The sequence below is a fragment of the Ornithorhynchus anatinus genome, chromosome 1, assembly GCF_004115215.2.
Source record: "Ornithorhynchus anatinus isolate Pmale09 chromosome 1, mOrnAna1.pri.v4, whole genome shotgun sequence".
Classification (NCBI taxonomy): Eukaryota; Metazoa; Chordata; class Mammalia; order Monotremata; family Ornithorhynchidae; genus Ornithorhynchus; species Ornithorhynchus anatinus.
The window spans coordinates 129,654,673-129,680,267 of NC_041728.1; the positions used below are offsets into that span (position 1 = coordinate 129,654,673).

Genomic DNA, 25,595 nt, shown 5'->3' on the forward strand with positions numbered 1-25,595 from the left:
AGTCGGGGTGTTTACCTGGATGGATGGATGGATGGATGGATGGCTGGCTGGCTACGGAGAGCGGGGGAGGAAGCTGCTTATCAGCTTCAGGGTAATAAGGGTCCAGGAACCTTCTAAGAATGGAGCTTAGTAAAAGTTTCTTTGTAAAGGTTTTGGCGGGGACGGTTAGAAAAACATGACCCCTGAGTCAAGCCACAAGACCCGGCCCAAGCTAGGCGCTCTCGGGGATAGCGGCCCCCTCTCCAAACATATACCCACACACAACCACACACAAACACACAAAGAGACACAGATACACATACGCACCCTTTGGGGACGCCTGCAGCCTCCCAAGACTTCGTTTCCCCGGGAAAAAAAGTCTGGGATCTTGTTCAGGGACAAGAGCCGTCCCCTCTTTCGCCTCCGGGAAACTCCAGAATGGAAAGGAGAGGAGAAGGGTGAAGGGGCAGGGAGCGGTCAGAAAAGCAGCATGGCCTAGTGGCAAGAGCCCGGGCTGGGGATTCAGAGGACCTGGGTTCCAATCCCGACTCTACCACTTGTGTGATGTGTGACCTTGGGCAACTCACTTCACTGGGCCTCTGTAAGCTCATCTGTAAAATGGGGATGAAGACTGCGAGGCCCACGTGGGCCAACCTGATGACGACCCCGGCGCTCAGGACAGTGCTGGGCACAGAGTATGGGCTTTATGCGATGATTGGAGGGGGAGGGAGAGACTGACCGCTTGAAGGTGGCCTCCATGTCCTTGATCTGCTTGCGGCTGAACTCCTTGAACTCGGTGTAGGGGTTGAAGACCCTGGCCTGGCGGGGCGGGGCGGCTCCCTGGTTGATGTCCTGCCGGCGGTTCAGCAAAGCGCTCAGCTCCCGGTCGGCGTTGGCGGTCATCGGTTTGTCCGGAGCCGTGTCCGGAGCCTTGTCCGTGTCCGGTCCTTCCTGCCCCGCCGGGCCCGGCCGCTCCTCCAGCCTCAGCCGGCGCTGCAGCTTGTGGGCGAGCTCGTCGCTGGCCATGGCCCCCCGGGGAGGACCCCCACCCTCCACTCCACCCCACCCCTAAGGACGGGACGGGACAGGACGGGACACAGCGGACACACACACCGGACCTCGCCTGCCGGCCCGAGCTCGGGACGGAAAACTGCCCACCCCACCCCACCACACCCGAGGCTGGGAGAAGAGGGGAGCCGGGAACCGGGAGAGGGGAGGGGAGAAGCCGAGGGGCGGGGCCAGATGGGCACTTAAGGAGCCTCCCCCCTCCTCCCCCGCCCTTTTCTTCCCCTCTTCTCTTCCCCCCTTCCCTCCTCCCTCTCTTCCCTTGTTCCCCCTCCCCTCCCCCTCTCTCTTTCCCCCTCTCACCCCTCTCACCCTCTTCCCCCTCTCACCCTCTTCCCCCTCTCACCCTCTTCCCCCCTTCTCTCCCTCCCCCCTCCCCCCCCTTCCTCTCTCTTCCCTCTCCTTCCTTCCCCTCTCCTCCCTCTCCCTTCTCCTCCCCCTCCCTCTCTTTCCCCTCTCCTTCTTTCCTCTCTCTTCCCTCTCCCTCTCTTTCACCTCATCTCCCTCTCTTTCACCTCTTCTCCCTCTCTTTTACCTCTTCTCCTTCTTTCTTCTCTCCTCCCTCTCTTTCCCCGTCCTCCTTCTCCTTCTCCTCTTCCCCCTCCTTCCTTCCCCACTCCTTTCCCATCCTTCCCCCCTCCTCCCTCTCTTCCCCCTCTTCTCACTCTCCTTCCTTCCGCTATCCCCCACCTCCCTCTTTCCCCCTCCTCCCTCTCCTGCTTCTCTTCCCCCCTCCTTCCCCACCCTTCCCTTCTTCTTTTCCCTGTTTCCCCTCTCCTCCTCCCCCTCCTCCCCTGTCCTCAGAAGGGCCTCAGGTGGCCCCCAGCAGGGTTTGGGCCCAGAGCAGCTTCAGGTGGCAGCAACTCATTAATTCATTCACTCATTCAATCGTATTTATTGAGCACTTACTGCTTGCGGGGACTCTACTAGGCACTTGGGAGAGTACAATACAACAACAAAGACACATTCCCTGCCCAAACCGAGCAGTAATACTGACCCACCCTCCCACCCACTCATTCACCCATCCAGCAGGCCCTGGTTTCATTTCCCTTCTCTGCCCAGGCTAGGGGCACATACACTGTCCCCTGCCCCAGTCACTTTGCTTCCTCTTGGCCTTCCCAGCGTTGTCTGGGCCCAGACCTCCTTCACTACACCTTGTCCTTTCGTATGAGGAGCCTGGTGCCAGGAACAAGAGGGGATGGTCGACCAAAGACACACACACACACCCGCCGCCCCATGTGGGACAGAGCTCGGGTCTCATCTGATTACATCCACCTAGTTGCTTGGCCTTACACATAGTAAGTGTCCTCTCTGCTCCCCCTCCGCCCTCTGCTCCCTCCCCTTCCCCTCCCCTCAGCTAAGCCCCCTTTCCCTCTGCTCCTCCCCCTCTCCGTTCCCCTCCCCTCAGCACTGTGCTCATTTGTATATATTTTTATTACCCTATTTATTTTCTTAATGAGGTGTACATCCCCTTGATTCTATTTATTGTGATTATGTTGTCTTGTTTTTGTCTGTCTCTCTCCCCCAATTAGACTGTAAGCCCATCACTGGGCAGGGATTGTCTCTATCTGTTGCTGAATTGTTCATTCCAAGTGCCTAGTACAGTGCTCTGCACATAGTAAGCACTCAATTAATACTATTGGAATAATGAATGAAAGTGTCAAACAAGAACGATCATTGAATGGTATTTACTGAGTGCTTACTGTTTGCAGACCTCTGCTGTAAGCCTTATGAGAGTTCAGACATTATGCCTGCCCTCGAAGAGCTTACAATTTATTGCCACAATTATGGGCAAAGTAGTTGGAATGCAGATGGGTGTGGGGTGAGCAGGGAAGCAACTTGGCATAGTGGACAGAGCATGAGGCCTGGGAGTCCGAAGGTCATGAGTTCTTGATGCTTTTGATACCTCTTTACTTGTTTTGATGTCTGACTCCCCCCTTCTAGACTGTGAGCCCATTATTGGGTAGGGATAGGCTCTATTGCTGAATTGTACTTTCCAAGTGCTTAGTACAGTGCTCTATGTTCAATAAGCACTCAGTAAATACAATTGAATGAATAATCCCGTCTCTGCTACTTGTCAGCTATGTGATCTTGGACATCAATTTACTTCTCTGTGTCTCAGATACCTCAATTGTAAAATGGGGATTGAGACTGTGAGCCCCTTTTGGGCCAGGGTCTGTGTCCAACCTGATTTGCTGTATACACTCCAGTACCTAGTACAGTGCCTGGCACTTAGTAAGCACTTAAATACCATAGTTATTATTATATCTGTCCAGAGGGCATGTAATACACTGTTTGCTATCTAGATTGTAAGCTCATCATGGGCAGGGAATGTGTCTACCAACTCTCAAGTTATCTTGTACTCTCCCAAGGGCTTAGTCCAGTGCCCTGCACACCATAAGTGCTCAGTAAATACCATTGATTGATAATAAAGTAATATGAATTCAGGACTCATTGGAGCTGTTCCAGTTCCTGTCAGCCTATAATTATGGCATATTATCTTGGTGTGGCTTAGTCGAAAGAGCACAGACTTGGGAGTCAGAGGTTGTGGGTTCCAAATCTGGTTCCACCACTTGTCAGCTGTGTGACTCTGGGCAAGTCTCTTAACTTCTCTGTGCCTGTTACCTCATCTGTAGAATGGGGATTAAGACTGGGAGCCCCATGTGGGACAACCTGATAATCTTATATCTACCCCAGCGCTTAGAACAGTGCTTGACACACAGTAAGTGCTTAACAGATACCATCATTATTATCTTATTTATTCACACATCTTTTCTTCTAAACTCTTATGGAAAGGAAGTTTCTTTCTCTTGCAGGAGAGTTGAGGTAGGGAGTTGCCCAAGTAAAACAAGTCAATGGCAGAGCTAAATTTAGATACAGACTTCCTTTCCCTATCTCCGGCTGAAGGATCAGTGCTCTCAGGTGATGCAGAAGGTCGGCTAGTTACAGAGAAAGGCATGGAGGGAACTGTGTCAGTTTCACTTTTCTCAAAGTATCCCTTTCAGCACAAAGTCAACTGATTGCACCTGCTTTCTAATGTGGCAGGGTAGGAAGGGAATAGAATAGAATGAGGGATTTGAGTTTTGGTTTCCTCAGTTTCATCTGCCAAACTCTCTTCCCCTCTTCAAAGCCCTACTGAGAGCTCACCTCCTCCAGAAGACCTTCCCAGATTGAGCCCTCCCTTTCCCTCTGCCTCTCCTCCCCTCCCCATTCCCCCACTCCCTCCCTCTGCTCTTCCTCCTTGCCCTCCCCACAGCACTTGTGCATATTTGTATATATTATTTCTCTATTTTATTAATGTGTATATATCTATGATTCTATTTATCTTGATGGTATTGATGCCTACTTGTTTTGTTTTGTTGTCTGTCTCTTCCGTTTAGACTGTGAGCCCGTTGTTGGGCAGAAATTATCTCTATCTGTTGCTGAATTGTACATTCCAAGTGCTTAGTACAGTGCTCTGTAATAATAATAATAATAATAATGTTGGTATTTGTTAAGCGCTTACTATGTGCAGAGCACTGTTCTAAGCGCTGGGGTAAACACAGGGGAATCGGGTTGTCCCACGTGGGGCTCACAGTCTTAATCCCCATTTTACAGATGAGGGAACTGAGGCACAGAGAAGTTAAGTGACTTGCCCACAGTCACACAGCTGACAAGTGGCAGAGCTGGGATTCGAACTCATGAGCCCTGACTCCAAAGCCCATGCTCTTTCCACTGCGCCACGCTGCTTCTCTGTACATAGTAAGCACTCAATAAATATGATTGAATGAATGAGTGAATGCATGACATACAGTAAACGTGGTGGTTTTGGTTCAGAGCCCTGGAAAAGAGCAGTCTTAACTGGACGAATTAGTTAATCTCTAACCTCGATTGCAATCCACCTTTATCCTTACTCTTGCACCAAGAGTTGGCAGGGGTTTGGCTCTACCTAGTGAGAAACAAAATCCGCAGAATTTCCTGAGCAGCTAAACTGTTGTATTCCACCGAGAAAATTGGAATTTAGTAATTAGAATCTATTCAGTGGCATCACCAGAAAGATTGGTCACTGAAATATTCTGAGTGGTAAGGAATGTGTTAAAATGAAACTTTCCATTCTATTCCCTTCCTACCCTGCCACGTTAGAAAACCGGTGAATTCAGTTGACTTCTTTCTGCTGAAAGGGATACTTTGAGAAAAATGAAACTGACACAATTCAAAGCTGCAGCTAACCTCAGGAAAACTCGGTTGGGTAGCAGACATTTGTGCTTCCCAGGACTGTATGTAAGCTTCTCCTCTAGCCTGTAAATACATGCTTGTACTGTACTTTCAAGTGTTTAGTACACTGCTCTGCACACAGTAAGTACTTAATAAATAACATTAAGTGACAGGGAAGTAGCATTTTGCTTTACTTCTTGACAAAGCACCTTGTGCCCAGATCCCATGATGTGAACGGGTAATGATGTCCTGCTCCCTTCCTCTAACTCTGTCTTCCCACCCTTTGAAAATTCCCTGCAGCTTCCCTTCTCAGTTCTCCCCACCATTCCTGTCACCCCATGACCTAATGATTATAGCTGTATTTGGTAATAATAATCATGATACTTATTAAGCGCTTACTATGGGCCAAGCATTGTTCTAAGCACTGGGGTAGATACAATAGTAGTAATAATAATAAGTATGGTATTTGTTAAGGGCTTACTATGTGCTGAGCAATGTTCTAAGCACTGGAGTAGATACAGGGTAGTCAGGTTGTCCCATGTGGAGCTCACATTTTTTAATCCCAATTTTACAGATGAGGTAACTGAGGCACGGAGAAGTTAAGTGTCTTGCCCGAGGTCACACAGCAGACAAGTGGCAGAGCTGGGATTAGAACCCATGTCCTTTGACTCCCAAGCCCGGGCTCTTTCCACTAAGCCACGCTGCTTGTTAATTAGTTGTAAGCTTCTGTGGGCTGGGAGCATGTGAACTGATTCTGTTGTATTGTACTCTCCTGAGTGCTTAGTACTGTACTCTGAACACATTGTGCTCAATAAGTACCACTGATTGATTGATTGAACACACTCTTTGTCCCACTTGGGGATCACATGTTTTATCCCCATTTTAGAGATGAGGGTACTGAGGTCCAGAGAAATGAAGTCCCTTCCTCAAGATCACACAACAGACAAGTGGCAGAGCCAAAATTAGAACCCAAGTCCTCTGACTCCCACACCCAGGCTCTTTCCACCAGGCCAAGCTGCTCCTCAAACCTCCCAACCTCCCAGCCCCCTCCCCGACTCCATGTCACTGCAACGCCCCTTTTTGCTGCTCTCCTGCCTATCTCCCTTTGCAACCATCACCTTCCAAAGTTGCTAGGATGGGGCAGGACCTGGTGAGATGGGGGGCAGGTGACATCACAGTCTCTTGGTTTAAAAAATGGTATTTGTCAAGCACTACGTGCCAAGCACTGTAGCGTGGCTCAGTGGAAAGAGCATGGGCTTTGGAGTCAGGGCTCATGAGTTCGAATCCCAGCTCTGCCACTTGTTGGCTGTGTGACTGTGGGCAAGTCACTTAACTTCTCTATGCCTCAGTTCCCTCATCTGTAAAATGGGGATTAAGACTGTGAGCCCCACGTGGGACAAGCTGATTCCCCTATGTCTACCCCAGCGCTTAGAACAGTGCTCGGCACATAGTAAGCGCTTAACAAATACCAACATTATTAAACACTGGAGTAGATACAAGCTAATCGGATTGGACACAGTCCAAATTCCACATGGGGCTCGGTCTTAATCTCCGTTTTGCATCTGAGGGAACTGAGGCAACAGAAAAGTAAAGTGATGCCCAAGGTCACACAGCGAAGTGGCAGAGCCAGAATTAGAACCCAGGTTTCCAGGCCTGTGCTCTTTCCACTAGGCCATGCTGCTTGTCATATTTGTGCTATGCATCAATGTGTGTGCATGTATATGTATGTATATTTATATACATAAAATGTGTGTATACACACACATTTTCCCACACAGGATAGAGTTTTGCTTTGGTTCAAAGGTGGTGCTCCTGACGGTGACTGTCTGAGAGAGAGAACCTCTTGAACACTTTGCCATGAAAACATCGGAGTTCACATTTGGGGTCTTTTTTATTAGTAGTATTTGTATTTTAATGGTATTTAATTAAGTGCTTACTATGGGCCAGATACTATACTAAGCACTGGGGTAGATACAAGATAATCAGGTTAGACACAGTCCCTGACCCACATAAGGCTCACAGTCTAAGTTTCTTGGCATTTGGTTGAGCACTCCTCAGCAACGGGAGTTTGTCCTACTGCCAGGAGGGCATGTACTTGAGTTGTTTTTACAATAGAGGGATGATTTGTCCTAAGCTAACCGCATTCTTTCATCCGGTCCCCTTAATACTCATGGCATACACCACAAGATGGTTGTTGGTAGGGCAGAATAGATGCAGTCTGTGGTCACAGAACAGAATATCTCTGAGATTTCAACAGCAGCAGTTAACTCCATGCCCTCACCTATGCTCACTCCTTAGGACCCTCCCAGAATGAAGCTATATCAACGACCCACCTAGACACATCAAACAAAGCACAGTAGATTACAAGGGTCAATTTGGGCAAAAAGCGAAGTGCTAGCAGAGTGGGGCAGAAATTCCAGAACCACATGGAGAGGAAACCATGAGGAGAAGTGTCCAAAGAAAATAATAATTTGGTATTTGTTAAGCGCTTACTATGTGCCGAGCACTGTTCTAAGCACTGGGGTAGACACAGGGGAATCAGGTTGTCCCACGTGGGGCTCACAGTCTTAATCCCCATTTTAAAGATGAGGTAACTGAGGCACCGAGAAGATAAGTGACGTGCCCAAAGTCACATAGCTGACAAGTGGTCGTGCCGGGACTCGAACCCATGACCTCTGACTCCAAAGCCCGGGCTCTTGTCTCCAACATAGACTAAAGGTCAGCAGGGTGAACTCCCAGGGGAGAATCTTGGATCTTGTGCTGTCGGTTTTCCTCATGTAAAATAGGGATTCAATACCTGTTCTCCCTCCTACTTAGACTGTGAGCCCCTACTTAGGGACTATGTCCAACTGGATTAATCCAGTGCTAAGAACAGTGCTTGGCACACAGTAAATCCTGAATAAATGGCATCATTAAGTAAGCCAATGGGCTCAGAGGACTGGTTCCCACTGAGGTTAAGTTAGGAGTAAGTATCAATTCAGGGAGGGGTGGTCATTCCCGACTCTGATTGAAAATTCTGTTGTACAACTACTGTGATTGTTGAAATCCTTAACTAAGTAAATACCAGTTATCTTTTCCTGTCCTGAGCAATCTGTGGGTGTAACTTTCTTATCTGGAGACTCACAATCGGGGGAGAGTGGGCATCTGGCATAAACCTCCAAAGCTGGGCGGTCAACCCTTACTGTGCAGGATTGGTGAGCAGAACGCTGATAATTTTTTTATGGCATTTCTTAAGCACTTATGATGTGCCAGGCACCATAGTAAGCACTGGTTGTTAATCAGTACCAAGATAATCAGGTTGAACACATTACATGTCCCACATGAGGCTCACAGTCTTAATCTTCATTAAGATTAAGGTAACCGAGGCACAGGGAAGTGAAGTGACTTGTCCAAAGTCACACAGCCAGCCCTCTGGGAGTTCCAGATCTAAAAGTCACAGGATGTTGGCAGCAAGTTACTGGGTCAATCTCAGTAAGTCATTCGTACAGTATAGTATAATCAATCGTTTAGTAGAACTAAACTAAGTACTTGGGAGAGTACAATATAACAGACACAATCCCTGCCCACAATGAGTTTACAGTCTAGAAGGGGAGATAAACATTAATATAAATAAATAAAATTACAGCTTTGGACATAAGCACTATGGGGCTGGGAGGGCGGAATAATAATAATAATTATGGTATTTGTTAAGTGCTTACTATTTGCCGAGCACCGTTCTAAGCGCTGGGGTGGATACAAGGTAATCACGTTTTCCCATGTGGGGCTCACAATCTTAATCCCAATTTTTCCAAATGAGGTAATTAAGGCACAGAGGAAGTGAAACGACTTGCCCAAGGTCACACAGCAGAAAAGTGGCAGAGGCGGGATTATAACCCTCGACCTCTGACTCCCAAGCCCGGCCTCTTTCCATTGAGCCATGCTGCTTCTTAGGATGAATAAAGGGAACAAGAAATGGAAGAAAAGGAAAAGAGGGCTTAGTCAGGGAAGGCCTTTTGGAGGAGATGAGCCTAATATAAGGCTTTGAAAGTGAAGGGAGACTGTCTGTTGGATATGACGAGGGAGGATATTCCAGGCCAGAGGCAGGAGGTAGCTGGTGTGATAGATGAGACTGAGGTACACTGAGAAATCTGGCATTAGAGGAGTGAAGTATGCAGGCTGGGTTTTGGTAGGGGACTGGTGAGGAGGGGGACTAGGTGACTGAATGCTTTAAAGCAAATGGAAAGGAGTTTTTGTTTGATACGGAGGTGGATGGGCAACCAATGGAAGTTCTTGAGGAGTGTGGAAACATGTCCTGAACGTTTTTGTAGAAAAATGTTCTGGGAAGCTGAAGTATGGACTGGAGTGGGAAGAGACAGGAGGCAGAGAGATCAGCCAGGAGGGTGATACAGTAATCAAGGAGGGAAAGGATAAATGCTTGGATTAACATGGTTGCAGTTTGGATGGAGAGGAAAGGGCAGGTTTTAGTGATGTTGTGAAGGTTGAAGCGACAGGATGTAGTGATGGATTGACTATGGATTGAATTTAATTCAATCATTCATTCAATCGTATTTCCTGAGCGCTTACTATGTGCAGAGCACTGTACTAAGCTCTTGGAATGTACAGTTCAGCAAGAGATAGAGGCAATCTCTGCCCAACAATAGGCTCATGGTCTGAACAGGGGAGACAGACAACAGAACAAAACAAGTAGGCGTCAATACCATCAAAATAAATAGAATCATAGATATATACAAATCATTAATAAAATAGAGTAAAAACATATACAAATATGCACAAGTACTGTGGGGAGGGGAAGGGGGAAGAGCAGAGGGAGGGAGTAGGGGGAATAGGGAGGGGAGGTGGAGCAGAGGGAAAGGAAGAGCTCAGTCTGGGAAGGCCTCCTGGAGGAGATGAGCTCTCAGTAGGGCTTTGAAGAGGGGAAGAAAGTTCATTTGGTGGATGTGAGGAGGGAAGGCATTCGAGGTCAGTGGTAGGACAGGGGCTGGGGGTTGATGGCGGGACAGGCAAGAACAAGGCACTGTGAGGAGGCTAGCATTAGAGGAGCAGAGTGTACAAGGTGGGCTGTAGAAGGAGAGAAGGGAGGTGAGGTAGGAGTGGGCAAGGTGATGGAGAGCTTTGAAGCCAAGAGTGAGGAGTTTTTGTTTTGTCCGAAGGTTGATAGGCAACCACTGGAGGTTTTTGAGGAGGGAGGTGACAGGCCCAGAGCATTTCTGTAGAAAGATAATCCGGGCAGCAGAATTAAGTGGGGAGAAACAGGAGGATGGGAGATCAGAGAGGAGGCTGACACAATAATCCAGTCAGGGTATGATGAGAGCTTGTACCAGCAAGGTAGCAGTTTGGATGGAGAGGAAAGGGCGGATCTTGGCGATTTTGTGAAGGTGAGACTGGCAGGTGGTGATGACAGATTGGATGTGTGGGGTGAACAAGAGAGCAGAGTCAAGGATGACACCAAGGTTGCAGGCCTGTGAGATGTGAAGGATGGTCGTGCCATCCACATGACAGGGAAATCAGGTAGAGGACAGGGTTTGGGGGGAAGATAGGAGCTCAGTCTTGGACACGTTGAGTTTTAGGTGGCGAGCAGACATCCAGGTGGAGACGTCCTGAAGGCAGGAGGAGATACGAGACTGGAGGGAGGGGGAGAGAACAGGGGAGGAGATGTAGATTTGTGTGTCATCTGCGTAGAGAGAGTCGAAGCCGTGGGAGCAGATGAGTTTACCCAGGGAGTGAGTGTAGATGGAGAACAGAAGAGGGCCAAGAACTGACCCTTGAGGAACCCCTACAGTTAGTGGATGGGAGGGGGAGGAGGAGCCCATGAAGGAAACTGAGAATAAACAGCCAGAGAGTTAAGAGGAGAACCAGGAGTGGACAGAGTCAGTAAAGCCAAGGTTGGATAACATGTTGAGGAGAAGGAGATGGTCGACAGTGTCAAAGGCAGCTGAGCGGTCAAGGAGGATTAGGATAGAGGAGGAGCCACTGGATTTGGCAAGAAGGCAGGATAACTCCTCTTGTAATACTGCTAGGAAATTTCTCAGGGCAAAAGAGTGTGGAGCCCAAGACAATTCTTCCCCTGGCTGTGTTAAACTACGGGCACTAGGACCTAGCCTTAGAAACTAGGAGCCTGAAGGTGAAAGTGATCCAGGTGACCTTAATCCAGTGTGCAGGTGTGGCTGAAAATGTTGATAAGTATCAGGGCCTTTAAACTGACATGGGCTGTCCCTCCCTAAACACCAGTGAACACGAGGGATTAATAATAATAATGATAGCAGTGGTATTTGTTAAGTGCTTACTATTTGCCAGGCACTGTACTAAGCCATGGGATAGATACAAGCAAATTGGGTAAACACAGTCCCTGTCCCACATGGGGCTCACAGTCTTAATCCTCATTTAACGGATGAGGTAACTGAGGTACAGAGAAATGAGGTGACTTGCCCAAGATCACACAGCAGGGACGTGGTAGAGTTGGGATTAGAATCCAGCTCCTTTTGACTCCCAGGCCCATGCTTTATCCACCAAGCCACGGGGCCTAGTAAAGTTTATTTCTGAAAAAAAGAAAGAGGCTGCCTTAAATTCAGTCCTATTTCCCTCCTCCCTGTGACCTGGCATTATCTTTTCAGATTCTGTGGCTAAAATTAACCCAGAACAAAATCCCAAGTCCAAGACTTATAGAAGCCTTTCTTTCCTGCCCTCCAGAAGACATTTAAAGAGACAGATAATTTTAAGGCTATATGAGTTCTTCTACATTTGACTGCCAGTCAGCCATAAAGAATGGTGATTTTTTTAAATAAAAAGTTAAAATGGTACAGGACTTAACTGCCCCAAGGCCTGTTTTTTGAAAGACCTGATTTTCTCTACACCCCTCTTCTGAGCTTTGGGGCAATTCATTTTTCTTAGGTCACTAATGTTGCTTGTTTAGCTTCTGGACAGCAGGGATTTGTTATATAAAACATATAAGGCAACCTTCCTCCTACGCAGAGTAGGAGATGTAGGCCGTTAGCACAAAAATCTGTGTTAAATCAGGTGTTCTTTTTAAATGAATTTGTTAAATGCTTACTATTTGCCAGGCACTGTTCTAAGTACTGGGTTAGATATATAGTAATCAGGTTGGATACAGTCCATATCCCACATACGGCTCATGGACTTAAACCCCATTTTACAGATGAGGTAATCGGAGGCACAGAGCAGTGAAGTGATTTGCCCAAGGTCACATAGCAGACAAGTGGCGGAGCCAGGAGTAGAACCCATGTTCTCCTGACTCCCAGGCCCGTGCTCTAGCCACTAAACCACGCTGCTCCGTGAAATGAATTAAGCATCCCTGCTGCCACTGCTCACTGGACTGGTGGATGTCAGGATTTTTTTCTAACCCATAGTGTCACATAAATGATTCTGGGCTCCAGACCCAATCCAAGACAGCTCACATTCTTTCCCAAGCTGTCACTGACTCACGAGTGACTTTGGGTTAATCCCTTAATTTTTCAGGACCTACACATTTGTAATATTAGTAGTAATAATGATATTTTTGAGTACGCTACCTAAGTGCAATGCATTGTATTAGGTTCCCAAGAAGTATGAGCACATTCTCCACTCACAAGGAGCTCACAGTCTGATGGAGGAATCAACCATAAAAATATTTACTAATAGTGGGAGCAGTAGGAAGAACAGAGATCCATAGAGAGTCGATGGATATGTCAGGATGAAATATCAGAAAAAAGAATGTACTATTGAAGAGGCATATACTCAGCGTCTTCTCATCTCCTCCCACCTTCAAGACATCTCTACTTGGTCACCTCAAACTTAACATGTCCAAAACGGAACTCCTTATCTTCCCATCCAAACGCTGTCCTCTCCCTGACTTTCCCATCACTGTAGACAGCACCACCAGCCTTCCTCTCTCACAAGCCCAGAACCATGGTGTTATCCTTAACTCCTCTCTCTCCTCCTCTCTCTCATTCAACCCACATATTCTATCCATCACTCAATCCTGTTGGTCCCACCTTCACAACATCTCTAAAATCCACCCTTTCCTCTCCATCCTAATTGCTACCATGTTAATATAATCACTCATCCTATCCCACCTGAATTACTGCATCAGCCTCCTTGCTGACCTCCCAGCCTCCTATCTCTCCCTACTCCAGTCCATACTTCACTCTGCTGCCCAGATCATTTTTCTACAAAAAAATGTTCAGAATGTGTCCCCCCTCCGCCCCTCAAAAAACTCCAGTGGTTGCCCATCCAACTCCGCATCAAACAAAAACTCCTCACCATTGGCTTTAAAGCAGTTCACCACCTTGTCCCCTCCTACCTCACCTCACTTCTCTCCTTCTACAATCCAGCCTGCACACTTTGCTGCTGTAGTACTAACCTTTTCACTGTGCCTCCATCTCACCTGTCTTGCCGCTGACCCCTGGCCCACATCCTGCCTCTGGCCTGAAATGCCCTCCCTCCTCAAATCTGACAATTACTTTCCCTCTCTTTAAAACCTTATTGAAGGCACATCTCCTCCAAGAGACCTTCCCAGACTAAACCGCACTTTTCCTCATTTCCCGCTCCCTTCTGCATCGCCCTGATTTGCCTCCTTCTCCCAGCCCCACAGGACTTATGTACATACCTGTAATTTTATTTATTTGTGTTGATGTCTGTCTTCCCCTCCTCTAGGCTGTAAGCTCATTGTGGGCACTGTCACTGTTTACTGTTATATTGTACTCTCCCAAGTTCTTAGTACAGGGCTCTGCACAATGTAAGTGCTCAATAAATATAACTGAATGAAAGAATATACTTGGATTTGCTCCCTTTCTTCACCCCTCCCTCAGCCCCATAGTACTTACATACATACCTGTAATATCATTCATTCATTCATTCATTCAGGTAGTCATATTTATTGAGCACTTACTGGGTGCAGAGCCCTGTACTAAGTGCTTGGGAGAGTACAAATACATCAAAAACAGACACATTTCTTCCCACCACGAGCTAACAGTAGTCAGGGGAGACAGACCTTAGTATAAATAAATCAATTACAGATAGGTACATAAGTGCTGTGGGGCTGGGGCGGGGGAAGAACAAAGCAGCAAGACAAGCGATGCAGAAGGGAGTGGGAGAAGAGGAAAGTGGGGCTTTGTCAGGGAAGACCTCTTGGAGGAGATGTGCCTTCCATAAGACTTGGAAGGAGGGAAGGTTAATGTCTGTCTCCCCCTCTAGACTCCTTTTGGGTAGGAAACATGTCTACCAACTCTGTTATACTGTACTCTCCCAAGCACTTAGTACAGTGCTCTGCACACAGTAATCAGTAAATACAATTTACCGATTAATTGATACACAAGTGCTGGAAATGTATGCACAACTCTATATAATGGGCGAGAGGTGGCTTTTGGGTTGATAATAATAATAATAATGTTGGTATTTGTTAAGCTCTTACTATGTGCAGAGCACTGTTTTAAGCACTGGGATAGGTACAGGGTCATCAGGTTGTCCCACGTGAGGCTCACAATCTTAATGCCCATTTTACAGATGAGGTAACTAAGGCACAGAGAAGTGAAGTGACTTGCCCACAGTCACACAGCTGACAAGTGGCAGAGCTGGGATAATACAACTGAGGATGCTGGGAATTAAATGGGATGTTCAGTGGGGATACTTGGCTCTCTCTTCTTGCTCACTACTTAGCCTTACCAAAGGAGGTATGACTATATTACTCAGATGTACTCTGGATGCTAAACTGGACGCTGCTATGAGGTGGAGGGATAAAGGCTCAAAACACCACCCTATATGCCTATCTATAAATTCTATTTTATAAATTATTTATTGATTTTATTGTCTGTCTCCCCACTAGACTGTAAACTTGTTGTGGACAGGGAACATGTCCACTTATTTTATATTGTACTCTATTGCTTAGCACTGTAAAATGGGGATGAAGACTGTGAGCCCCACTAGGACAAGCTGATCACCTTGTATCCCCCAGCGCTTAGAACAGTGCTTTGCACATAGTAAGTGCTTAACAAAAACCATCATCATTATTATTATTATTATTATTACAGTGCTCTGCACCAAATACAATACAGTTAGCAGATGTTCCCTTATCTAGAGGAGTGTATAGCCCAGTAGATAAAGCAGGGGCCTGGGAGACAGAAGGAACTGGGTTCTAATCCCAGCTCCTCCATTTGTCTGCTGGGTGACCTTGGGCAAGTCATTTTGCTTCTCTGGGCCTCAGTTCCCTCATCTGTAAAATGGGGATGAAGACTGTGAACCCCAGGTGGGACAGGGACTTTGTCCAACCTAAGTAGCTTGTATCTACCCCAGCGCTTAGAACAGTGCTTGACACATAGTAAGTGCTTAAGAAATACTATGATTAACATTAGATGATGATGAATGTGCCAGCCTTTAATGAGGGGAGGCAGGACAGGGCGGAACACAGCACAGATCACATAGTGAGGTCAGGGTTTGGGAACAAAAAGTGGAGCCTGAACACACGGATCTGGATCAAGGACGATGGTGCCCCCAAATTCTCAGGATATCTGGCTAACATTTGGCTAGGTTAAAGGAGCAGAGCTGTTCTAGAAATTGTAAACTCTTCTAGAGAAAGGAACATGTCATCTTCTCAGGCTTTTCCCCCAGAACCTTAGCACGGTTCTTCACCCACAGTAGGAACCCCCAAATGACTGCTGCTGCTGATGATTATGTTGGATCTAGGTTTTCTTTGGCCTATAAAACAAACTCTTTACCAACCACCACGGTTAGACCTTTTAAAGCAAGACTGGATGGGGTTTCATTCCCCTAACGCGGCTACCTTCACTGCTTTCCCTGTAGTCAGATTGATGCATAGGGTATAATATAGTATTGTAGTTGCAATTCATTCATTCAGTCTATTTATTGAGCACTTGCTGTGTGCAGAGCACTGTACTAAACGATTGGAAAGTACAACTCGGCAATAAAGAGCGACAATCCCTGCCCTCACAATTCTTACAGTCTCGCAATAAGTCAATTAATTCATCAATTAAATTATTTAAATAATTAAATATTTATGGTTATTTAATCCATAATATATCCATAATATCTATGGATATTTATGGATTCAATCATTCATTCATTCAATAGTATTTATTGAGCGCTTACTATGTGCAGAGCACTGTACTAAGTGCTTGGAATGTACAATTCAGCAACAGATAGAGGCAATCCCTGCCCATTGACGGGCTTACAGTCTAATCGGAGACAGACAAAAACAATAGCAATAAATAGAATCAAGGGGATGTACACATCATTAACAAAATAAATAGGGTAATAAAAATATATACAAATGAGCAGATGAGCACAGTGCCGAGGGGAGGGGAAGGGAGAGGAGGAGGAGCAGAGGGAAAGGGGGGAAAGGGGGTTTAGCTGAGGGGAGGTGAAGAGAGGGCAGAGAGGCAGCAGAGGGTAAAAGGGGAAGCTCAATCTGGTATGGATATGGATATTTACTGCGTGCAAAATACTGTATTAACCAATTGGGAGAGTAATAATAACAATGATAATGATAATACTTCTAATAATAATTGTGGCATTTGTTAAGTGCTTACTCTGTGCCAAGCATTGTACTAAGCACTGGGGTAGATACAAGATAATCCGTTCCCTCATGGGGCTAACAGTCTAAGTAGGATGGAGATCAGGGATTGAATCCCCATTTTTCAGTTGAGGAAACTGAGGCACAGAGAAGTGAAGTGACTTGCCCAAGGTCAGACAGTAGGCAAGTGGCAGAGCCGGGATTAGAGCCCGGGTACTCTGACTCCCGGGTCTAGGCTCTTTCTAATAGGCCATGCAGCTTGCCAGTGTATAAAATACAATTCATAGAGATGTTCCCTCCCCACAAGGAGCTTATACTCTAGAGAGGGAGGCAGCTATTCCAATAAATTACAGCACAGGGGAAATAGCAGTATATAAGAGGATACTTGCTGTGGGCAAGTCACTTAACTTCTCTGTGCCTCAGTTACCTCATCTGTAAAATAGGGATTAAGACTGTGAGCCTCATGTGGGACAACCTGATTACCCTGTATCTACCCCAGCACTTAGAACAGCGCTTTGCACATCGTAAGCGCTTAACAAATCCCAACATTATTATTATACTTGGTCTTTCTTCTTCAAAATATGACATCTGCCTCAGAGCATTGAGAAGGTGAAACAGCCAGAGGCAGAGGAAGACTTTGGGCCATGTCATCAGTGGAGAAGGTTTCTGACGGAACAACCACCTAGGGCATCTTGCCAAGTGCACAGGCTCAACAGGAATCCAGAGAGCAGTTGGCTAAAGTGGGCTGCAAAAATGACAATGGCAACTGCCCCTGGCAACTGCCTGCTGGTCCGGGGTTCTAAGGCAGAGCACGGGCATGATGCTGGGGGGGTCACTGGGCTGCAGAGGGGTTCTGTATGTAGAATTTTTGTTTACACTGCTAAACTCCTTATGGGCAGGGAACGTGTCTACCAGGGACCTGGGTTCTAGTCCTGGCTCCGTCACTTGTCTGCTGTGTGACCTTGGGCAAGTCACTTCACTTCTCTGTGCCTCAGTTACCTCATCTGGAAAGGGGGGATGAAGACAGTGAGCCTCACATGGGACAACCAGATTGCCCTGTATCTACCCCAGAGCTTAGAACAGTGCTCTGCACATAGTAAGCGCTTAACAAATACCAAAATTATTATTATTATAAGTCTCTATGACGGTACAGAGACTCATCCATCATTCGAAGGAAGGCTACAACATTATTTTATATTAGCACATCTGCAGGAAAAGAAGGGATAGGCCCTCCCCCTGCTGGAGAGGCCCTGTAATTGCACCTGCCCGGAATGATAATCAATCAATCAATCGTATTTATTGAGTTCTCACTGTGTGCAGAACACCAGACTAAGCGCTTGGAAGGGCACAATACAACAGAGTTGGCAGACACGTGCCCTGCCCACAACGAGCTCGCAGTCTAGAGTGGGACATTAACTGTCATTGGGCAGGGATTGTCTCTTTCTGTTGCTGAATTGTACATTCCAAGCGCTTAGTACAGTGCTCTGCACATAGTAAGCGCTCAATAAATACTACTGAATGAATGAATAAATTAAAATAAATTAGGTATAGCTAAGTGCTGTAGGGGCGAGGGAGGGGTGAATAAAGGGTGCAGGTGCAACTGTGAGGGCAAAATTAGTAATGATTAATAAAGGATTAATAATTATTATGATTAATGGTTGACATGATTAATAAAGGAAATAAGAACGAGCAACCTTGGAATCCATTTTATCTGTTCATTTTGGTAAAATGCCTCTTGCTTGCACCCCTCTATGGGAACTCTGGAGAATAATAATAATAGTGATAATGTTGGTATTTGTTAAGCACTTACTATGTGCAGAGCATTGTTCTAAGCACTGGGGTAGATACAGGGTAATCAGGTTGCCCCACTTGAGGCTTACAGTCTTAATTCCCATTTTAAAGATGAGGTAACTGAGGCACAGAGAAGTTAAGTGACTTGCCCACAGTCACACAGCTGCCAAGTGGCAGAGCCAGGATTCGAACCCATAACCTTTGACTCCCAAACCCGGGCTCTTTCCACTGAGCTACGCTGCTTCTCTATGATTTTCCATTTAATTCTTTACCATTTTTTCTTCCAACCCACAGGCAGTGGCCACAAGGCATCTCTAGAAGAGCTTGGCAAAGCCTACAGTTGTTTAACATGATGAAGCCCTTTTCCCCAGCTCCTTCTCCCTTCAGCATGTCTATCCACTTGGATCTGTGACCTTTGGACATTTGATATTCGCTCCATCCCTCAACCCCACAGCACTTATGTACATATCTTTAAATTATATATTTAAAACTACATATTTATTCATATTCATGTATGTCTCCCCCTCTAGACTGTATGTTCAATATGGGCAGGGAACGTGTCTGCAAATTCTGTTGTACCGTACTCTTCCAAATGTACAGTACTGTTCGTCTTCTAGACTGTAAGCTTGTTGTGGGCAGAGAATGTGTCTATTACACTGTACTCTCCAGTGCTTAGAACAGTGTTTGATACATAGTAAACGTTTAACAGACACCATAAAAAAAAATCGGTGAGGAAGCAGACCACTGGCCCGGGGGGTGAGAAGTGGGGGTGCCCTCTCCACCTCCTGCAGCTACACCAGTGAGAAAGCAACAATCAGCCAGAGGTATTTATTGAGTGCTTACTGTGTTGAGGTCAACTGTATTTCATTCAGTCGTATTTATTGAGCCCTTACTGTGTGCAGAGCACTGTACTAAGCACTTGGAATGGACAGTATGGCAGTAAAGAGAGAGAGTCCCAGCCCACAGTGGATGGGCTCACAGTCTAGAGGAGCACTTACAGCGTGCAAAGCACTGTTCTTAGCACTGTGTACAGTGCGGTCCCCACGACTTTGGCACAGACTTGTGGTGTGAAGCGGAGAGTTGCCCCCGACCCTGGAGTCTGGGACTAGAGGGAGGATTCCGGCAGCTCCAGGTGGGAGCCCCACACCCCTTTGGGCGACAGAGAGACCGTGATCTCCCCCTTCTAGTCTGTGAGCTCGTTATGGTCAGGGATAGTCTGCCTTTATTGCTGTAAGGTACTTTCCCAAGCGTTTAGTAGAGTGTTCTGCACACAGTAAGGGCTCAATAAATACAATTGAATGAGTGAATGGGACTGCCAGTGGGGAGGTAGGCCAGGAATCCCCTCCCACCCTGGGCTAAAACCCTCAGCTTGTCTGGGTACCGGGCAGTGAACCCCATGGGAGTGGTGGAGGGGAGGGCAGTTGGGGGTGGCCCCTGTTGGTCCAGCCTGAGCCCCCGGGATGGGAATAGATTCTAGGCTACCTCTAGGAAGGTGCAGGGACAGCCAGATCCCAGAGCTGTGCTTCTGGAAAATGGGGATTAAGGCTGGGAGCCCCATGTGGGACAGGGACTGTGTCCAATCCGATCACCTTGTATCTACTCCAGCACTTAGAACAATGCTTGGCACGTAGTAAGCACTTAAATACCACGATTATCATCATTATAATTATTATTATTCCATTTAAGGCAGTGTGACCTTATGGAAAGATCATGGAGCTGGGGATCAGAAGACCAGCGCTGTAATCTCACCTCTGCATCTGACCTGCTGGATGATCTTAGGCAAGGCACCACTGCTCTCTGCCTCAGTTTCTTCATCTGTAGAATGGGGGAGGGATGTTGCCTACTCCCTCTGACTCAGTCTGTGAGCCCCTGATGAGGCTTGATCTGATTTTCTTACATCGACTCTAGTGCCTGTCTTATGTGTCGAGTCGTCTCCTACCCATAGCAACTCTACGGATACATCTCTCCCAGAACGCCCCATCTCCATCTGCAACTGTTCTGGTAGTGGATCTAAAGAGTTTTCTTGGTAAAAATACACATAACTATTCTAAACTGTGAGGGTGCAGCACCTGGCCACTGTCCCTGCCTGAGTCTGCTGTTTCTGAAAAAGATTTTTTAAAAGACCTATCCCTGTGAAACCAGGTGTCCTGTTTAAAAAGCAAAAAAAAGCGGTGTGGGCATAGGGTGACGAGACAGCAAAAGCCTTCAAGTGAAACCCTGCAATGTAAAACAGAAGCAGTTCTCAGACACCCTTGTCTGATTAATAGTAATACTAATAATGGGATTTATTAAGCTCTTTGTATGTGTTAAGCTCTGTGCTAAGCATGAGAAATGCAAGATAATCAGATCAGACAGTCCCTCCTCTCCCACACTGGGCTCAAAATTCAAGAAGGAGGGAAAACAGGTATTTTAATCCCCATACCATAATAATAATAATAATAATGTTGATATTTGTTAAGCACTTACTATGTACCAAGCATTGTTCTAAGCACTGGGGTAGATACAAGGTCATCAGGTTGTCCCATGCAGGGCTCACAGTCTTCATCCCCATTTTACAGATGACGGAACTGAGGCACAGAGAAGTGACTTGCCCAAGGTCACACAGCTGACAAGCGGCAGAGCAGGATTAGAACCCATGACCTCTGACTCCCAAGCCCATACTCTTTCCACAAAGCTACGCTTGACTAAAGTGAGACACAGAGAAGTTAAGGGACTTTTCCATTTTCACAAAGCAGGCAATTAGTGGTGCTGGGGCTAGAATCAATAAATCAATCAATGGTATTTATTGAGCGCTTACTATGTGTAGACTCCTGTACTAAGCGTTTGGGAGAGTACAACAGAATTAGCAGACACATTCATTGCCTATAATGAGCTTACAGTCTAGAGGGTGAGACAGACATTTATATAAATAAATAATTGTTAATCTATAATTTAAAGCTATGTACATAAGCGCTGTAGATAAGCCCACCCCATTGCCCTGGCTTGCTCCCTTTGCTCCACCCCTTTCTCCACCCCTCAGCACTTGAGTATATATTTACATATTTATTATTCTGATTCTATTTATTTTTATTAATGAAAATAATGAAAATGATGGTATTGTTTTTTTTACAAGAATTGTAAGCCCGTGATTAGACTGTAAGCCCGTCAAAGGGCAGGGACTGTCTCTGTTACCGATTTGTCCATTCCAAACCCTTAGTACAGTGTTCTGCACATAGTAAGCACTCAATAAGTACTATTGAATGAATGTTCTCAGCACTGGGGTAATGAGGTTGTCCCACATGGGACTCTCAGTCTTCATCCCCATTTTACACATGAGGTAACTGAGGCACAGAGAAGTGACTTGCCCACAGTCACACAGCTGATAAGTGGCAGAACAGGAATTAGAACCCACAAGCTAGGACTCCCAAGCCCGTGCTCTTTCCACTAAGCCACGCTGCTTGCCACTTTAGTAACCACTGGGGTAGATACAAGATATGCAGAGCATACATCAAACCCATCCCACATGGAATTGTTGTCTAAAAGGGAGAGAACTCAGATATTTAATCCCCATTGTATAGACAAACTGAGGCACAGACAAGTTAAGTGACTTGCCCAAGGTCACGGTTTCCTATTGGACCAAAATTATTAGGTGAATTTTAACATCACTCCTCTGTGGCAACACAGACATGCACGACGCCTTAAGTTTTATTATTATTATTAATATTTTTGATAATAATGATAATAATGGTATTCGTTAAGCGCTTACTGTGTGTCAAGCATTGTTCTAAGGGCTGGGGAAGATGCAAGGTATTCAGGTCAGACACCATCTCTGTCCCACATAGGGCTCACAATCTAAGCAGGAGGGAGAACAGGCATTGAAATCCCATTTTACAGATGAGGTACTGAGGCCCAGAGAAGTGAAGTGACTTGCCCAAGGTCACAGAGCTGACAAGTGGCAGAGGGGGGATTAGAACCCATTTCCTCTGACTCCCAAGCCCAAGCTCATTCCACTAGGCCACACTGACATTTGTTAAGCACTTACTCTGTGCTGGGGTAGATGAAAGATCAAAAGATCATCAGATAATAATAAGGTTGGCATTTGTTAAGCGCTTACTATGTGCCGAGCACTATTCTAAGCGCTGGGGTAGATACAGGTTAATCAGGTTGTCCCATGTGAGGCTCACAGTCTCAATCCCCATTTTACAGATGAGGTAATTGAGTCACAGAGAAGTTAAGTGACTTAATTCATTCAATAGTATTTAATGAGCGCTTACTATGTGCAGAGCACTGTACTAAGCACTTGGAATGTACAAATCGGCAACAGATAGAGACAGTCCCTGCCCATTGATGGGTTTACAGTCTAATCGGGGGAGACAGACAAATACAATAGCAATCAATAGAATCAAGGGGATGAACATCTCATTAAAACAATAGCACATAAACAGAATCAAGGTGATGTACATTTCATTAGTAAAAATAAATAGAGTAATGAAAATATATATAGCTGAGCGGATGAGCAGCCAGAACCGTGCAGTGATCCTCATCCTCATCCTGATCCCAACGAGGCGGTTACTGGTGAAGCGCTTACTCTCCGCCGAGCCCTGGGGTCCATATGAAGGCCGAATTCTCCATTCCAAGCTCTTAGTACAGTGCTGTGTGGCTTGCCCACAGGCCCAAAGCTGACAAGTGGCAGAGTCAGGATTCGAACCCATGACTTCTGATTCCAAAGCCCCATGCTCTTTCCACTGAGCATGCTGCTTCTCTATAGTATATATATAGATATATCTATAGTATAGTATATATATATAAATCTATAGATATATCTATATATCGGACATATATCAGATATATTGGACTCAGTCCCTATCTCACAGGTCAGAGCTCGAGATCTGAACAGGCCTTCCCCCCAGGATAACGGTTTGATTTCTCCTCTGTGGCAAACTCTGTTTAGGGAATTTTCAGGCAGACATTCCTGGAACGGTATCTGCATCTCTGAGGTCTGAGGAGAGCCTCCCTCCCCGCTCCCCTGCCAACCTAGGAGCCTCGGGGAACTCTCTAATTCAAGCCTCCAGCATTAATCTTCTCCAGGAGATCAAATGTAGTGCCGGCATCTAAATGCGCAAAATTCTGAGGACAAGTAGCCTAGGGCCAGGAAATTTCACTGATTGCAGCTGGGGAGGGGAGGGAGTCTGGGAAGGAAGCAGCTTTTAAAAGGAGCTAATTGGGGCTCATTCCCACTTCAGTTTATCTTTTTTTAATGGTATATGATGAGCAGCGTGGCTCAGTGGAAAGAGCCCGGGTTTGGGAGTCAGAGGTCATGAGTTTGAATCACGGCTCTGCCACTTGGCAGCTGTGTGACTCTGGGCAAGTCACTTCACTTCTCTGTCCCTCAGTTCCCTCATCTGGAAAATGGGGATTAAGATTGTGAGACTCACATGGGTCATCCTGATTACCCTGTCTCTCCCCCAGGGCTTAGAACAGTTCTCTGCACATAGTAAGTGCTTAAATACCAACATTATTATTATTATTATGAGCACTTACTATGTGCCAGGTACCTTACTAAGCATGGGGGTAGATAGAAGTTAATCAGGTTGGACACAGTCCCAGTCCCACATGGGGCTCACAGCCTTAATCCCCATTTTACAGATGAGGTAACTTGAGGTTCAGAGAAGCAGACAAGTGGCAGAGCTGGGATTAAGACCCAGGTCCTTCTGTCTCCCAGGTTTATGTTCTATAATGATGGGATTTGTTAAGCACTTACGATGTGCTAAGCACTGTTCTAAGTGCTGGGGTAGATACAGAGTAATCAGGTTGTCCCACGTGGGGCTCACAGTCTTAACCCCCATTTTACAGATAAGTTTAACTGAGGCACAGAGAAGTTAAGTGATTTGCCCCAAGTTGCACATCTGATAAGTGGCAGGGCCGGGATTAGAACCCCATTCTATCCCCATGTTCTATTCACTAGGCCACATTGCTTCTTTTGCCTGGAATTCCTTCCTGCTTTATAACTGGCAAACCACTGCTCTTCCCATCTTCAAGGAACTGGGAAGATACCTGGAGAGTTCCCAGTCCTCTACCAGTCTTGGCTACGGGAGGGAGAGTCCAGCAGAGGCCTGCCCATTCCATTCCTAGCTTGGGCAGTGGCTAGGAAGTGGCAGGCAATCTGCTACAAGTCAAAACTCACCCGTGTTGGGAAGGCAGCGGCATGGGAGAGGGTCGAGGCCGAAGATTTGGCTGATAATTCTGTCCCCTCAGAAACACTTAGTGTTTCTACGCTCTGCATAGAATAAGTGCTTAATGAAATCTATTGATTGATTCAATTCATCCCCTTATTATCACTGTCTTCTGAGAATAGGAATGTAATTTAGTCCCTCTTTAGTGTAAGCTCCTTGTGGGCGGGGAATGTGTCTACCAATTCTGTTGTATTGTTCTCTAAGTGCTCAGTAAATGCCACTGATTAAATGATACCCTCCCAAGAGTTTAGTACAGTGCTCTGCACACAGTGAGCACTCAAATACCATTGATTGATTGTATGGTGTTTGGGAGTTTAGAGAATATGGGATGGAATGTTGGCTGGGTCACAGGACTGAAAGCTCTTTAGGACAGATATCCCTTGGGGCTATATTTGGCCTGGTTTTTTCTTCTCCTTTTCCTGTGTTGGTTCCTTCCCACACTTCCTTCTCTGCCCTCTCGGGCTCAGGGTTTATAGATCTTCAACTGGGCTCCCCCTACAAAGTTAGAGAAAAAAGGGTTTTCACTTACCCGGACTTGAAATCTTTGCCCTTCCAACTTCTTTAGCTCAGACAGCTCTTGGTGGAAGGAGGACAATACTGCTACCCAAGAAATGAAACAGGCTGAGTCCGTGGGAAAGCACCAGCAGCTGGTTTGGAAGACTCCCTGACCAGCTGAAAGCAAAAGGCAGTTGGGTCAGGTCTGGCAGCTCTCCCTGGGCATTAATTAAAGCAGGCCTGGGGTTAATAATTGCTGTCCTTCCAAAAGTTGTCATTTCCCAGGTTGGGAAGACCTTTATATACCAACCTTGACAATGTGTAGAAGCTGGAATTAT

At 46.3% G+C, this 25,595-nt stretch overlaps 1 protein-coding gene across 2 annotated transcripts in view; it reads right to left on the reverse strand.

The window, feature by feature from the left end:
* Window positions 1-25,310, reverse strand: part of EFHD1 (EF-hand domain family member D1) — an 86,928-nt gene extending 61,618 nt beyond the window's left edge. The window contains exon 1 of one of the 2 annotated variants that reach the window (XM_039912870.1): window positions 25,292-25,310. Coding sequence is in view for 1 of the 2 variants with exons in the window: in XM_029071985.2 (XP_028927818.1) it covers window positions 719-1,005 (287 nt within the window). In the remaining variant the exon portion in view is untranslated. Of the gene's footprint in view, window positions 1-718; window positions 1,150-25,291 lie in introns of those variants that run through there. The other variant, XM_029071985.2, reaches the window with a different exon arrangement.
* Between the last annotated feature and the right edge of the window lie 285 nt (window positions 25,311-25,595).